General features: G+C 41.3%; 1 protein-coding gene across 1 annotated transcript in view; it reads left to right on the top strand.

The window, feature by feature from the left end:
- Positions 1–302: 302 nt before the first annotated feature.
- Positions 303–17145, top strand: part of GATB (glutamyl-tRNA amidotransferase subunit B) — a 71781-nt gene continuing 54938 nt past the window's right edge. Inside the window, exons 1-2 of the mRNA XM_054990486.1 lie at positions 303–455; positions 2096–2246. Coding sequence (XP_054846461.1) covers positions 304–455; positions 2096–2246 — 303 coding nt within the window. The 5' untranslated portion in view covers position 303. The remainder of the gene's footprint in view (positions 456–2095; positions 2247–17145) is intronic.

Raw genomic sequence — 17145 nt, 5'->3', positions numbered from 1 at the left:
AGCAGGCCACCCTGCAGCCGGCGTCTCCTCGGACTCCTCTTATTATCAAGCATGCCACCAGAGGGAGCGTGAACCGTCGTCTTAGCCCCACGCAGCTCCCTCAACAGCCAGATAAACGTACCCCAACTACCATTTTCCCTATCCCCAGTGAGGTTTGGCATCGTGCATGACGGGAAATGCAGTTTTTCTTTCTTCCTGCAACCTTTCTCAGGGTCCAACCGCCTGTGAGCATTGAATACTACATTTCCCAGAAGACTCTGCCGGAACCGTGAGTCACCTGACCGCTTCCCAACTGTAAGCAATATGGCGGCCCCCACGGTTAGTCGCTGCCGCAGTTGGTTTCAGACCGGGAGCTTTGGCGTTAGGAACGTCGCTCAGGTGCGCTGGCGGAAGAGCCTGGTGGGTGCTAGTACGCTGCGTGGCAGCGCAAGCAAGACTACAGCCGAAAAGAACTGGTACGGTGGGCTAACTGGGTTTGGTGCTCTTCTTAGCAGAGTTGCATGGAGGATGAGTTTTCTCGCCTTTGCCTCTGTTTCCACACTTTGTCGTCTCATCTTTCATCTTTCCTCTGTAGGATTGCGTTTGGTTTATTTTTTAATTGGCCTTTCAGGGTCCTCTTTCATTGTCTTATTAGTGTGCAGGATGAGGCTGTAAAACGAAGTAAAATGACAAGTGCATAATTTTTTTTTTGGTAGAATTGGAGATAAAATTAGGATGAGAATAAGGTGAGCAGGTAACAGTACGATTCAAATTATTATTGTGGAAGGTATTTATATGTTTCATCTCATGATTCAGGGCACCTTGTAGCTCGATAGCCACTTTATGGAGGGCATTTTTTCCTGTGCAGTTTAAAGAAAAGATGTTCGCTATTAAGGGTGAAAATGAGCAACTGTTTGTGAACTTAATTTACACGTTTTTCTTCATTTTGTGGTGGTGCAGGAAATGCTGTGTTTGTAACAGACTTTAAAGTAATACCTTAGACACTTGTGAAGAACTATTTCACTGAATATATTGTCGAAGGCTTTCAGTGAAATCAATGGGGTGAAACAGGGTTATGATTAGAGTGAAAGGCAGGCATCGTGATGTTCTTTTACAGAGAGTACATTAATAAAGTTTTAACAACACTAATGGCAAGAGGAACAGTGTGCTCATCAAATAAATTGGTTATAAATGCATGTCCTCCCATGCACAAACATTTCCAGTGCTTGTGCCATAAATTGCTGTCAAACATCCATTTTTACTGTCTTAATTTGTTTTTTTCCCATTACTATGTTTTGAAGTTTTGTCACTGTCTTTGAAAGTAACACTGCATTTGATGTATTTGCTTAGTGCTTTTTTGTATTACATGTATGTCAGATTTTGATCTAAGTACTTGCGTCATTGCTGTGACATAACTTGACTTTACCAGTGAAATATTATTTAGTGTGTTCCTTTCTGCAAGCCAAAGTAATTATTTACAGAATGTGTCAAGCAGTTCATGCAGTAAAGGTGACCCTGTTCTCTTGCCCATATTATGTATGTGAGAGTTACTTTTTGGCAGATAGGGAGATGCTTGTTCTTATTCAGCCTGCTCAGAAAACTATCACTTGAGTTGAAAAGATTATTTCTCTATTGGAAGACTTCTGATGTTTATGCAAATACAGTGCTAGAAGTGCTCTGTAGAGCAACCGCTCACTGCTTAAAAGTGACCATGTGACAGCATATGCATAACTGAATATGCCACTTGCCTGCTGGAGATTTCTTCAAATTTAATAATCTCTGTTGGCTGCAAAATCAGGCACCTGTCCAATAAACCCTTACTCTGTAGACGAAACTTAGTACTGAAATGTTCAATTTAAATTCACATAAGGCTTTTAAGATAAGAGCTTTCTTTTTGCTTTCTTTTTACAAGCTGCTGTTTGTGGAATGTTCAGCTGTGTTTTATGAAAGTGTTGTACCATCTCTCAGCATTCATTATATATATTTGTGTTGAGAATGTAGTGTGCTGCAGCATGCTGTTGAACTAAAATGTTTATATTTTTAAGATGTGCTAGAAATTTCAAAGTGTATCTCCTCCCAGTCAATTAAAGCACCCTCTCACCTTTTATTTCTTTAGTGATGCTCCCTGGACAGCAGTGGTAGGCCTGGAAATTCATGCACAGATCTGCTCCAACTCAAAGCTCTTTTCAGGTTCACAAGTCAAGTTTGCAGCACCACCTAATTCTCTAGTATCATTCTTTGATGCATCTCTACCAGGAACCCTACCAGTAAGTTATAATTCAAACTTTACTACAGTTTTAAATTTTTTAAAAATATTATAGTTCCCGCTTCTGTGTTCCTTCCAATTCACTAATTCCCTTCTGCCTTTGGGGAAAAGAAAACATAAGATCTCTGCACACAACATTGCAGTATCTTTGGTATGTTCCCAGTTTCAGGGAACATACATGGGTACGCTTCTTACACAAGTTGACTCTGTACTTCAGAGCCTGTTCCAGGGCTGGATTACCCAACAGGTAGACAACACATGGGTTTAGGGCACCGGCAAAGCTCTGACACCCAAGTAAACAATATTTTTTTAACAAATATTTGATATTTCAAAAAAACCTTTGAAGTAGTCATCATGTCCAATTTTATTGGACTTTGTGACAGACAGGAGATTTGTCTAGCTCCTGAAAGATAAAACAGTCATTCAACTGTTCCTTCCCTGAGCTTATAGGAATGCAGCCCCAGTATCCAATCACCTGTCCGAGTGGGGATGGAATGGTGGAGGAAGCCAGCAGCAGTTCAGTTCAGGGCTGCCTCAGGGAGAAAGCAGTCAGTCTCATATATAGCTCTGCCTGGTATTGTGGCAGGGTGGTTTAAATCTACCTCTGGGAGACGACAGAGTTCTGTGGCTAACTCTACTGGTGATTCTACCCACACCAGTCTGTCTTTCCCAAGAGTCAGTCTAAAGGGTTCAAAGGCGACTCATTGAAGCCCTCTCCCCTGAGGAGAGGTGAGAGAGAAAGAATTCTCCCCTCTAGAACTAGCCTCCTCCCTAGCAGGCCATGGCTAGGTGGCTGTCCTGTTATATATCTCTCGTGGCCTCTGAGGTGGTTTTATGGCAGCACCAAATGCTAGAACAACACACAATTTTCCACAAGCTGCTCGGTTCTCCAAACATCTGAAGAGAAATGGCAATTCAGTTGCCTCCTCTCTTCCTGGCTCTCTAGGCTCAGAACTTGATTATGAAAGAGTGAATCAAATACTAGTTTGATATTTAAAAGGGCCTCAGCCTGAACATAACAGATGTCTTTTTATCTTTGACAACCAATAATGGTAGCTGTAAAAGAGCAGATAAATAATCTTTTATTCTTTAGAAAACCTGAATGTAATCTGTTAATCTAGCTTTTTAGTAATATCAAAGCTTTTTAAGAAACCAATCAGCACAGGTGTGCAATGATGTCATAAATTAGCTTTAGCAAAATATCATGTGATGAAAAATATGAAGAATCTGCTAAATTAGAGGCAATCGTATTTTTGACAATCGTATTGTCACATTTAAAGATCATAGAGATTTATTTATAGATAGCAAATATCAATGTGTATAAATAGATTTCGCATAGATAAGAATTTGGGGGTTTGATGAAGGTGAGATAAGCGTGTCTGTGGGAATTCCAATGCATTCATAGTAGATTAAATATGATTTTATTTTATATTACTTAGATTTAGCTATGCTTGAAAAGTTTTAAGAGATTTAATTCTCACTGCATGCATACTTTCATTACTAGTAGGATTCTGTTTAAGCTGCTTTTATGTCAAGATATCTTGCTGAAATAAAAATGAGTAGCGTTTATTTCAATAAAGTATAGAGCTAAAAAGAAGCTTCTATGTACATTGATGGGGAAGACTTAAACAAGAAGAACTCATATAAATATTTTGTATTGAGAAACAGGTTCTCTGAAGAGATTGTTACCAGACCTTGTTTGAAATTTTTGGATGCTGCCCAGTTTTGGAAAATAAATTTTGCAAGCTGAACAGCTCAAAACTTTAATTAAGTATAGAAATGCTATTCTGTTACAGACTGCTAATCTGTTCTTTGCAAACAACCTGTACATAAGTACATCTTCTTTGTTATTTTTAAAACCTCCTGCTTCAATGATCTCTGAGTTCTTCTCGCCACAAATTACTTCACGGCAGAAAACCCAAAGCCTTTATGCTTGTTACCATAAGAACAATTAGCAACTGAGGGAAAGGGTTACATTTCAAAACAATACTAGTTTCCCAACATTATAGGAGGCTGTGTGTGGGTTTCCCTCAGTTGGAAGATAAGGCCTATCACAGATTTCCTTATACTTCACTACATCAGGATCCCACACATGGAGGGGAAAGGGTGCGTTTAATGGTGCCTGGAGATCCAGGCTGTTATCCCTATTACCATGAGGAAAAACAATTGAGAATAAACTGTAGATCCTGACTGAGGATTGATTGATGTCATTTATAGTCTGCCTTTCTCACTGAGACTCAAGGCGGATTACATAGTGTGAGATTAGTACAATCAGTAGCAAGGACAAGGGCAGGCATTTCCGTACAGTGTCAAGAACATTTCCATAAACAATGTCATACGATAAATGAATACAAGTTTACAAAGACATAGCATTAGTAAGGATCCAATACGGGGTTGAAGAATTGCTGAAACAGAACATAATCAATTCTAGGACTGACACTAGAAACCATGAAGCATAGGTAGTATATAGGAGTACATATTTAAAGCAACAGATAATATGTAAGGCAGCATAATGGTGAAGTCTATGGTTCCTAAGTCATTAGCGAAATATCTGAGACCCCCTCCCTACAATACTGCCCTCCTATCTGAGAAAAAAGCCTTTTTGAATAATTCAATTTTGCTTTGTTTGCGGAAAGCCAGGAGTGTGGGGGCTCTCTTGATCTCCTCAGGCAGGCTATTCCATAGGGTAGGGGCCACCACAGAGAAAGCCCGTGTATGGGCTGCTGTTGATTTCACCCATGTGCAGGCTGGCACCAGCAAGAGACCCTGTTCAGATGAGTGACGCTGCCGTGGAGGGACATAGGGAGGGAGGCTGTCCCGTAGGTTTGTCGGGCCAAGGCCGTGAAGAGCTTTGTATGTAATAACCAATACCTTGAATTGAGTATGGTAACTGACAGGTAGCCAATGGCGTGACTGTAGGATGGGAGTGATGCTCCTGCTCCTGCTCGCTCCTGCTAACAGTTGAGCTGCAGCATTTTGCACTAATTGGAACCTCCTAGAGCCAAGCTACAAGTGACGCCTTACACAGGTTGAACACTCGTCAGCTTACCTCAAGTTTTGATGGGAAATGTAGGCGTCCTGGTTTTACAGCTTGGCTCTCCATTACAGCTGCAAGACCAGGATGCCTACGTTTCCCATCAAAACTTGAGGGAAGCTGACAAGTGTCCAACCTGTGTCAGGTGTCACTTGTGGCTTGGCTCCTAGTTAACTTAGATGGGAGACCAATGTATAATGCACTACAATAGTCAAGTTTTGATGTTACCATAGCATGGTTCCAGGTGGCCAGGTCAGCTGTGTCGAGATAAGAAGCCATTTTCTAGGCTAGAATGAGATTGTAGTAAACATTTTTTTGTGGCTGCCTTAACTTCTTTTTCTAGTAGCTCTGGATCCAGTATAACCCGTAGGCACTTAACTGAGTTTGCAAGGGTCAAACAAACTCCATCGAAAGTGGGGAGTACAGTGTTTTTCAAGATCTCTGACTTCCCAACAAGCATCACTTCAGTCTTGTCTGGGTTCAATTTTAATTTGTTATTTTTCAGCCATTTCACTATGGCTGTCAGGCAATGATCAAAATTTCTACTGCATTCTGTGGGGACCAGGATAGCGAGATATAGAGTTGGGTGTTATCTGCATGTTGATGACATCCAACTCCATAGTTGCGAATGAGTTCTCCTAAAGGTTTTATGTAGAGGTTGAATAATATGGGAGATAAGATTGTGCCCTGCGGAACCCCACAAGATAGTTCCCATTCTGTAGACAGCTGATCTCCAACAGCAACCCTTTGGGTCTGTTCCATAAGAAACTATTTAAACCAGTCCAGGGCACTTTCTTTGATGCCCACTTCTGTTTCTAGGCGCCTCAACAGGATAGCATAGTCTACTGTGTCAAAGGCTGCAGACAGATCCAGGAGGAGCAATTAGGAGGCATGGCCTTCAGCTTTATTCAGAGGGAGATCATCCACTAACGCTACTAGTGCTGTCTCTGTCCCATACTCTGGTCTGAATCCAAACTGGAAAGGGTCTAGAGTGCTGGAGTTTTCCAAAAGATTTGGAGTTGGTCAGTGTTTTATCTTTTATCTGTTGTCCAGATCTTCTAAGATTTGCTGGAGCCAATCAGAAGCAGTAGTAGAGCAGCCGTCTCAAGCCATACACTGAACTGCTGGGCTTCCTGGGTCTATCATATCAAGAACAACTGCCTCAGAGTTCTTTTTACATAGGCAGGTGAAAGGGACACCTAATGGCATGGGCAACGCAAAGCACCATAAGACAGTGGGAGCAAGTGCTGCTTCTAAGAGAATCTGCAGGCCCAAAATATACATAAATGTCTCATTCACTCACAGTCACAAACACACAGGCTATAAATGGCGGTGGCTATAAATACAAATCTGGCTGCCAGAAAGAAGGCAGTAAAAAAGGGAACAAAGATACTAAAGGGGACAAAAAGAAGCTAAAGAAAACCTGTGTACCAGTTTTTGAAATCAGACAAGGTCATTCTGGAGTCAAGCAACAATACGGTAACTAGAAATGCCAAACAAAATCAAGATGAAAATGATTTCAGTACAGTGACTGAGTCTGTGGCAATTAATTTTCAGTAAAGTGTGCCTTGTGGATTCTACCAGTGACTGTGGAAGAAGCTGACAGAAGTTTCAGCAGGCTAGCACTCATCAAAACTAGAGGTGTTCTACAATGGGGCAGAAACGGTTACGCCACCTAGACATTTTGTCTGTTGAGTATGAACTTGCAAGGTAAATTGACTTGGGGGGGGGGGGTAGTTCATGAATGTGCAATGAAAAGGGCCAGAAAAATAAAGCTTTAAGTTAATTGGCCTAACGTTTGCAGCCATATTGGTCCATTAGAATATTTTTTAAAAGGCATTGACAGGATGATCTCTTTTACGTGACCAGAAAGTTACAAAATAGTTAGCATACATGCTCTCAGTCTGAATGTTATCAAACAAAAATTGCAACAGCTGGCATTTTTCAGATATGTAGAATATGTACCAGTAATTTCATAACCAAAGGTTTTTTCATGGTTCATTAGATTTTTTGTATGGAATGATTGTGGTGTTAGTGTGGTGGGGAGTTTTACAATAAAAAAAAAATCTAGAAAGAAGCTATTTTAATTTCAGCGTGCATGTAAGTTTTGTGTCATTTTGAAAAATAAAATTTTATTTCACGGTTTAGTATTAAATTCCATACGAAGAAGGCCCCATGATCTTTTCAGCACTTAAGGCCTGTAAAGGTCTTAGTTCAGCCCTGGCTGGTTGTCACATTGGTTGGCTGCCATGCTTATGCCTGCTCCCTTCTACGCACATTGATTTCAGTGCACATAATGATGTGTAAAGAAGATGGAAGAGAGATCCTGGACAGGTTATTTTAGTTATAGAAATATCAACCCGTATGATTCCTTACAAAGTTATTTTAAAGCAAAGGCCTAAGAAATCCAAATGAAGTAACAGCAGTGGATCCTTCTGCTTCTGCCGCAACAGGAAAATGATTGATTCCTTCAACTCAGTGGCAAACGGATTCAAAATCAGGCTCTGACTTTCTTCTGTTTTAAACACTGCTGATTTTCATAGCCTGAAGGGGCTGAAATATCATCATTATAGATTCACACTTAGGGGTTTTTTTCTGTAATTTTTTTTAGGCGCAGACAAGTACAAGATTCTCTTTACTTGTGCTGAGTTGAATATATTTGTGTATAAGCAGTGTTGAAATACAAAAACTGGATTACAGAAATTAGAAAAACAACACATTAGAAACAAAAATGCATACAGTAAACAGTACCATAAACTGCAGCCCTTGTCGATTTGTAAAAACATCCTCTGGACCAATTCTTTTTTACTACTGTCCTGTTATTTTTATAAAATGCCCTACTCATTTTTAGCTTTGTGGTATAATTAGTTATGTCTGAAGAATGGCTTGTTCTCTCCAGACTTGCTTTCAATACAACAGTTCAAGCCTGAGAAGGAGGGAAGAAAACAAACCATAGTTTGTGATTTGAGTGTGACTGTAAAATACAGGTTTGATAGTCGGGGGGAAAAGAGAAGCATGTCAGATTAACGATTCCCCTCCCTTCCAAAGCTTTTTCCCACAATGACAAAATATGGCTTATCATTGTGTGTGAATCTTGCTTTACGTGCGGATAAAAAACCTTTGAAAGTTCACATAAAACCTTTTCTAGATCTCATGGTTTGTATTTGGGCATCTTGTGGTCTGGCACATAAGGCAGTAACAGTCTGTGCTGCACAAGCATAATTGATGCAGTTGTGGATGACTCAGGAAGGAAGGGGAGAACAGCTGTTCCCCATCCGAGTAGCCAGCTCCAGGGGAGAAGAACAGTAGGGTGTGCTGTGGTGCAGTATCTAGAGAGCTGATTTTGATGGGTGAGGCTGAAATAGAGCCTGTTGCAATTGTGCCTTGAAATCCCCAGGCAGGCATGATTGGCTTTTTTACATAGTGGTAGTGTTTCTCCTAGTAAGATGGTCAACTGCCAAGGGTAGTTACCTCTCTACATGCACACTGAATACACACAAGGCACCTCTGCTGGGCTATGGCAAGCTTTGATGACTGCATGCTTAGATCAGCACCTACCTTCATGCTTAGTATGTTTAGTGTATGAAACGCCAATCTTGCTGCAAACACAACTGTTGTGAAATGAATTTTAGATGTACGCTCGCAGTGTAGTTTTGAACAAATTGCTTGCGCTGTGGAGAGTAACCATTGCCCCCATCCCCATTGAAAGGACAGACACACACATGAGAGGAAAGGAAAACTCACCAGTGTTTAATGGGGCAGAAGCGGTGGAGTGAGAGCTGCTCTAAGAATCCATAATCGTTCACTGTAACTCTTTGTTTAACTAGAAAAACACAGCAAGTGCTCTCTTGCTCCAGGAGAGACTCTGTGTTTTCAAGTGAACCATAGCAATGAAGTGAGCAATTATTGATTCTTAGAGAGACGTTAGCTTTTGCTGAAGCCCCACAGGCGTCATGCAGGGTGAGAGAGCATGAGAGCAAAATGAGGCAGGTGGAGTGCTTGGCTTTGCAAGGCTCTCCAGAGGAACCCAGGCCCAGAAAATGTACTGCAGCCCTCCGTCTCATCTGGCTTGTTTACTGTGTCTCAGCCTAACTCCTCTCTCAGGGATGTTGCAGGGACTCCTTGGAAGATAAGATACAATGCAACAGATTTTTTTAAAAAAATAAACCCTCATCACTTCTGGATTGACTTTAAAGCAATCTGGCAGACCACTCTAATGATTGTTTAAAAAACCTTTTGGAGATAGAATACTTTGGAAGTACTCTTCCCCCCCCCCCAGGAGTTTATGCAAATTTAAGAGGAAATGAGAGCCCATGAGTTGTTTAAAAATGCAAGTAGCCTTTTGGTGGTCTGTTCAGGATTTAAAAAGAAGTCCTAATAATAGCATAATATGAAATATAAAGTTGCAAGCTTTTGAGTTCGCCAAAATATAAAAGCCAGTAGTCATAGAGACAGTTATGAAAAACTGCTGGCTTTTGTGTTTTCCAAGGAAGATCAAAAGCTGCCCCTTCTCCTGAGCTGAGGGGGTGCCGTCTTTTACAGCAAGTACGGTCTGCGCATTGTAATCTGCTTAGCAGCTTCCCTGTTCCATTTTAAGACCATCCAAAATTGCATATTGGAGCTTTTCATCATGCCCAATATCATGATTTTCTCTTTGCTCCCCCTTCCCTTTTTTTTTGCTTAACATTCAACCTGAAGAACCATTCCGATAAACTCCAAAGTTTTCTCCTTACTTTGTGACTTTCAAATTCGTCCTGATGAAGATATTCTAAAGCGTTTGTCACTTAATATGTAGCTTTTTAAATACCTTGCCGTGTTCCTGTGAAGTTCTGTACATTTTAACAGGGAAATAATAGTTGCTTTTACCGTTGTTCTTTAGTGTTCCCTTATGAGAAATCTTGAACCTAAGCTGAAACAGGCTTCTTTGAGATAAGAGCCCCTGATTAGTAGTCAGCTTGATGGTTAACCTAATGAAAAATTTGTGATCGGCTCTTGTTCACCTCCAACAGAGGCTTTTATCAGCACAAGGAGAGGAAAAATGTTTTTCCTTTGCAGTTTTGGGAAGATAAAATTTGAAAGTGAATATTTAAAAATGTTAGTACTCTAGTGTCAGAGGGTGATGTAGAATTTTGAACAGATGTGGATATGGGATTCTATTGCCTAGCTTCAGTATTACCTTTATTTTATTAGCAGAGACCTATGTTTCCACTTAGCAGTGCAGATGTTGGGTTTTAGTCTGCATTAATACCTTAAGAGTTTCACGTTGATTATGTATTATTTATAATGTGATTTATTTTCTGTTAATTTAAAGCTAAAATTCTAACTGTTACAAAGATAGCAGATGAAAGGGGTCCTTTAGAAGTTAAATTGGAGCTTGTGTAAATCTCATTGTTTTAAAGTTGAGGCTATTAATAATTATTCTATGATTTCTATATTTTGTCATCATAACTAGTAGTCTGTTGAAGTTGTGGAACCTCCACATTTCTCAGGAAGTCAGTGTAAAAGGTAGCAAGAGAAGTGGCATTTGCTGAACTAGTCAGCTGGAACATGGAAAATTGGAAGGATCAGGGCTACAAGGGCATAAAATGTGTTTGTTTTACAATGCAGTGCTAAAGCCAGTTGTCATGCCCCTCCTCAGACAGGGCCACCTGCTGACCCTCCACCGTTTTGCCATGGTGACTTTGCACAGCAACACGACTCTCCCTGAGCCTCGGATGTGAGGGGGAAAATGAGTCCTGGTTACTTCACCAGCCTGCCCTTCACCCCTCCTGGCAAGCATTGCCCCAGTGAGTTCTGGGTCAACATCCCTCCAGCATCTCTTCTCTGGCCTGGGTTTGGAGTCCTCCTTTTTCCCCCTGCATCACCAGCTCCACCCCTAGGGACCCACCTCCAGGGCCCTGCTGAGGCACCGAGCCACTGGGAGCCAGCTCCTAATCCTTGTCCCTCCTCACTTGGCCATTGGTGGCAGGGCTGTTAATGGTCTCCCCCAGGTAGCCCTCCCCTGTTTGGCATCACCCAGGCTACTACTCCACCCCTGCAAGGGTACAGCCCTGGAGGGCTTGACCACGCCTGGGCTGGGCCAGCGGTGCATCCTCTGGCTTCTCCCTGTGGCCCTTTTCTGCTGCCGCTGAAGCCACTGTGGCCAGGACTGCTCCCTCTACCTCGGCATTGTCTGTCCCAGCGTGGTGCCTGGCGATGCTTTGGCTGGCTTCCATGCTTCCCTAGTGGCTCCGGTGGCCTGAGCATCAGCCCCCCCAGCCTCAACTTGTGGCTTCTTGCTGCCCCCCTCCACCCACCTGGTAAGCTTGCCCCTTCTCCTGGGGGCTGGCCATGGACCCAGGGGCTTTCTCAGGAGCCAGGGCTTGCGGGCTGTTGGCAGGGTTGAGGGCTACCCTGAGTCCAGGACACTAGTCTGTAAACTTCTTAGGATGACAACTTAGATCCATGTCAGTGTAATGCAGATAGACACTGGTATGTATAAACTCTCCATTTGAATGAGGTAAGAGTGGAGGGAGGAGTGCCTCCATATTCCATTCCTGCATAGCTATGGCTTAGCTTACGATACTAAGCATGCAGTCTATTACAGCCCTCCTAAGAAATATATGAACATCCAAGACACTTACATCTCAAATACAGTGCACAGTATCTCTTTGTCATCATGTAGATATGTAGAACATACATAAAAGGGGGATAGGAACTCTAGAGAAAGGGCACTTTGATCACCTGGCTAAGGAGGTGAACAGACATTATTACAGCATATTAGTAACACTGCTTTGTTGAGAACCTTAACAGATATTCTAACTCAGGACAAAAATACCAAACTAGACCTGCTGTTCCACCAACTAGGAATGTAAGAACATTTCAGACTATCTACATGGGTAAGCACACAAGAGGAAACCCCCTACCTTAAACTTTGCTGCAAATGTGTCTCCCTCACAACTTAGCTTGTCATTATAGGTTCAAATATTCCTCCTTCCCTCACAATCAGCTAAGATATTGCTGACTGATGTGTTTGAAACAAAGTATAGTTCGTCATGTCACCCAAATCAGCTGAAATGGCAAACTCATTTCTTCTTTTCCATATAGACCAGAATTCCAAAACAGAATATCTTTGGTAGCAATTTCAGTTGATTTGGGCATCATGACAAATTATTATTGTGAATCAAGAAGTCTTCTGTATCTGAGCTGCACAAAATGGGAGATGGGGAGGAAAAAGCAAATCTCAAGGACTTCCAAGACCTGTTTTTATAATGATAAATTGGTTAATGTTATTTCTGAATGAGGCTCATTTGTGTTCATTTGGCTTCTTTCTGAAGAGAAAAAAAATACTTAAAATCTACATTGCTCTAAGAAGTTGAAGAACCCATCATGAGACTCCTTCTCCCTCCCTCCACAATCACGAAGGGGTGTACTAGTCCCTAATACATCCTGGATCCACAGCTGGGACTAGAAAATTCTGTGCTTTTACAAATTTAGTTCTGGTTCCTGGGACTTGAATTTTCCCATCCCTACCCACAGAGTTTATTAGCTCTTGCCTCTCCTTCCTCTTTCCCTTTGTTGTATTGGAATTAATTTCCTACACATGCATCTGCTTATCTTCTCACTTTCCTTCTTTGTCCAGTGCTTGGGATGGGACATACTCATGGGTGAAAGCTAAAATGTTTTCCTGTAAACTCTTAAAAGCAACTTCCATGCTTATATCTCCAATTTATGCCATCACATAATCATAGCAGATTGCTTTATTCTTTCTTATTTATTCATTTATTTCCTTCATTTGTGCCCTACCTTTCTTCCCAGTGGAGACCCAAAGCAGCTTAAATTATTATCCTCTCCTCTACACAACAACCTTATGTGATAGCTTATGTGGGCTGAGAGCATGTGACTGGTTGAAAGGTCACCCAGCAAGCTTCCATGGCAGAGTGGAGATTCAAACCCGGGTCTCCTAGATCCTAGTCTGACACTTCAAAACATTTTACCGTGGTTGCTCCTTTCTCATTCATCTCTGGGAATAAGGCTTTAAATTGTTTTTTTAAAATATACCATTAAAGGATTGGCGGGGGGGGGGGGGCTTATCAGTCCATCCTTGCTACAGCTATCAAATTTCTGAACTATCCTTGGGACATCCACTGCCCTTTGTGGACCAAAGAAATGACTTTAAATTTGCTGCATCCGTAGAGTGGAGAGGAGTGCAGAATGTAGAATTTGCTATTTGCAGTCAGTATGCAAAATTATGGAATACAGGGTGAAGAGAAGGAAACTTTATTGACAGAACCACTTATGCTGGAGTGTGTGTGAGAATTTTGGTGGTGGAATGTCTCTTAGAAGGGATTAGTTTGGGAGCTGCAAGGGGTACTAAAGCCTGGAAAGGCGGGCTGGTGATTGGGGTCAGTGATAGTATCGGTGAAGGGAGCCAACATGATTTAAGGACAACACCCTGAAACTGGATTGCTGAATTTTTTTTAAAATCAACTCTTTTTTTCTATTACTGCTCCCCAAATCCCGCTTTTCCTGCTTGCAATCTCATACTGTCTTTTATCAAATAATTTTTTAGGTTGTACCAACCCCCTCCATCTTCTGGGTAGAAATTTTGGCATTCCAAACTACCTGCTTTAAATAGGCAGTGATATCCTTTAAGAAATGACTGTATTGCGTTTAACAAGTCTCCATCTACTTTCATTGTAGAAAATCAGTATAAAAATTCATCTTGATTAAAGTAGATACCGAATAAAGTGAAGACTGAGACTTTGGCATGCCCCCGTTGCACAGTAGTTATAGCTGATAGAGAAACAGTCAAACAAAGGAAGTGTACAGCTTAATTATTTTGAACCTGAAGTATCATATCAATAGTTAATTAATTTAGAAGATTAATCTATTCACTGGGGAATGATGACTGAACTGTGATGAGCCAGGTAGAACAGGAAAAATTATTCAATTTAACTTTAAAGGATTTTTGTGTCTAAGAAAGATTTTTGTGTCCTTAATTATCTTGTACTTCAGTATCTAAATGTTTCTGTGATCTGAGTTTTGTATTGGTAGAATAAAAAATAGAGTGCATTAATAACTTTGGTAAAATCCCTTATGTGATCATAGTTGGCACCTTATTTGAGTTAGCTGTAGGCTAAATCTGATCGGTTTATTTATGAGAGCGATCCTGTGCTTTCATTAATGTAAAGCAAAGTAGATCCATTGAAGATGAGCCCTGAGAATGTTTCTTTTCCAATTTGTTCTAGTAATGCAGGACTACCTTTATTGAATTTTTCTTTCCCACAAATGCCAATATTTGAGGGCTTTATTATGCAAGAGCTGTTTTCTAGCAACACAGTTGTGGTAGATTAGTGAATCAATGAGCTTGTAATAGCTACTAGACATCTATATTAGATTTAAGTTTCAGTGTTCTGTAGTTAATTTCTGTAATTCCATATATCAGAATCCAGGCCATCTGGTCCAGGATTAAGCACCCTCTTCCCTTTTGGCATGAAAACACATGATCAGGTCCAAATGTCTTATGCATTCTCTCTCATTGGTGCCTATGCAAGTAGTAATGAAGGGGTTTCTAAGAGTCTCTCTACAAGTGATGCCTCAGTACGTGTTTGTCAAGTGTAGGGAGATGCAATGTTAGCCGGAAAGCGTAGTTTTAAAAAAATAGAACTGGCAGAGATCATTCCTCAGAGGGTTTGTTAATTTTATCTTCTCCTCTCCTTTGTGGGATTGCAATCAGAGGGCAGCAAGGAATGGAAATGGGCTGGAACTGCCTTCCAGAGCCAGGCTTGAACCTGTAGAGGTTATAATGGGCTGAACTTTCCTTTCTGGCATTTTACAGCCCCTTCACACCGCTCCAGTGTATAGCAAAGCCTTTGCCCCACTGCCAGCTCTGTCTTTTTAAACTACTCTTTCTGGCTATCGTTGCATCCCCTGACACGTGTTGCTCATGTGTCAGATGTCTCTCATACAGAGACTCTGAGTCTTGTTTGAGTTCTCCCTAGAAGCTAAAATTCCAAAACTGTGGCTATCATAGTCTGGTCACATCATGAGAAGACAAGACTTACTGGAAAAGATAATAATGCTAGGAAAAGTTGAAGCCAGTAGAAAAAGAGGAAGACCTAACATGAGGTGGATTGACAATAAAGGAAGCCACGGCCTTCAGTTTGCAAGATCTGAGCAATGCAGTTAATGATAAGATGTTTTGGAGGTCATTAATTCATAGGGTCACGATGAGTCAGAAGCGACTTGACAACATGTAACATGCACAAATCTTGCCCAGCCACTGAAGCACCACAAATGGTTTGCAGTCTCTCAAACTGGCCTTACATTTTCCTTCCAGAACATATTTTGCTTTCTTTCTTTGGTGGTTAATGTAAATATTTTTAACCAGGGCTTTTTTTCTGAGAAAAGAGGTGGTGGAACTCAGTGGGTTGCCCTTGGAGAAAATGGCCACATGGCTGGTGGCCCCGCCCCCTGATCTCCAGACAGAGGGGAGTTGAGATTGCCCTCCGTGCCGCCAAACTCCCCTCTGTCTGGAGATCAGGGGGCGGGGCCACCAGCCATGTGACCATTTTCAAGAGGTTCCGGAACTCCGTTCCACTGTGTTCCCGCTGAAAAAAGCCTTGTTTTTAACACAGTTATATATACCTGAAGATTGTTAAACACTAAGTTTTCTTTTTAAATTTCAGTATAAGTTCAGGTTAGATAAACTTTTGTTTATTTAACCTGAATCATCTTTAGCATTGAAATCTAGTTTCCAGCAATGGAATACCATAGTTTGTTATTATTTAAAATATGTATACCTTGTTTCATCACTACAAATATTTCCAGAGCAGCTTATAACAATTTTAAAACAATCTGAAGCTAAAACTAAGCAATGATGATGAGGACTAGCAAAAAAGACAAAAATTACATATAGACAACTTTATAATCAAAAACAAAAGATTAGAGCAAGGAATTGTAAAATTTGTAAAGTCAGTCCCAGGGACTGTGTTAAGACAGCAAGTGCTTTTGGAATAAGCAGACTAGGGGCATAAATTCCCAGAGGTCCAGACTGCTGCAGTAGAGACAACTGAACAATATGCCACTGGGAATAGTAATGCATACCTATTCTAAGTGTCTAAAGTGAAGGGGAGCTTGGCCACCCTAAAATTGACAAATGTTTTACATAATTCCATGATTAGTGGAAATGTGTTAAAAGTCATGGAGGAATTACCCATAAACACTGAGAAATAAAACCAGCTTAGCTTAGCAGGAACTACTGCCACTGTCAGACTATGGAATCCCAGTTATCTAGAGTTCGTCTCCCCCTTCTGCAAGAAGCACAAAGTTTCTTGATTTCAGAAGGTTTATTGAAAGACAATGCTCAGGATACAAGTGTCCATATTCCAAGGATTAGGAAAGCCTTGGCTGAACGAAAGCTTTGTTGAGAATGACACACAAAATGAAAGTAACAACATTTCAAACACCCATTCCCAGCCTCCCCCCTTAGTCCTGTCTAGAAGGCCTGGGAAGGCGAGGATGTCAAGGTCGGCCGGAATAGGTTGATAAGAATTCTTCGCTCCCATGGATATATGCGGCCTGGGCAGCACCTGGGCCTGGGCAGCACCTGGGAGAAAACTAAACAACTACAGATTATAGCATGTGAATTTGGCGTAGCTCTGGTTTGAGAACTGACAAGCAAACTGACACTCTGACATTCTGCCCCCCTTAAGACCTCCCCCCTCACCCTTCTGCTCCTGCTTTCTCTGGGTATTTTTTATGGAACTTAGCAACCAGTCTAGGAGCATTTACATGAGAAGTTTCTACCCACTCATGAAACCCCTCTTCAAAGTCTTTCCACCTGACCAGGTAAAAGAGCTTGTTGTGTCTGCGTTTGGAATCC

This window comes from Eublepharis macularius, chromosome 10, assembly GCF_028583425.1.
Source record: "Eublepharis macularius isolate TG4126 chromosome 10, MPM_Emac_v1.0, whole genome shotgun sequence".
Taxonomy (NCBI): Eukaryota; Metazoa; Chordata; class Lepidosauria; order Squamata; family Eublepharidae; genus Eublepharis; species Eublepharis macularius.
The sequence above is the reverse complement of the archived record's forward strand: the minus strand, read 5'-3'. Positions and strand labels throughout refer to the sequence as shown.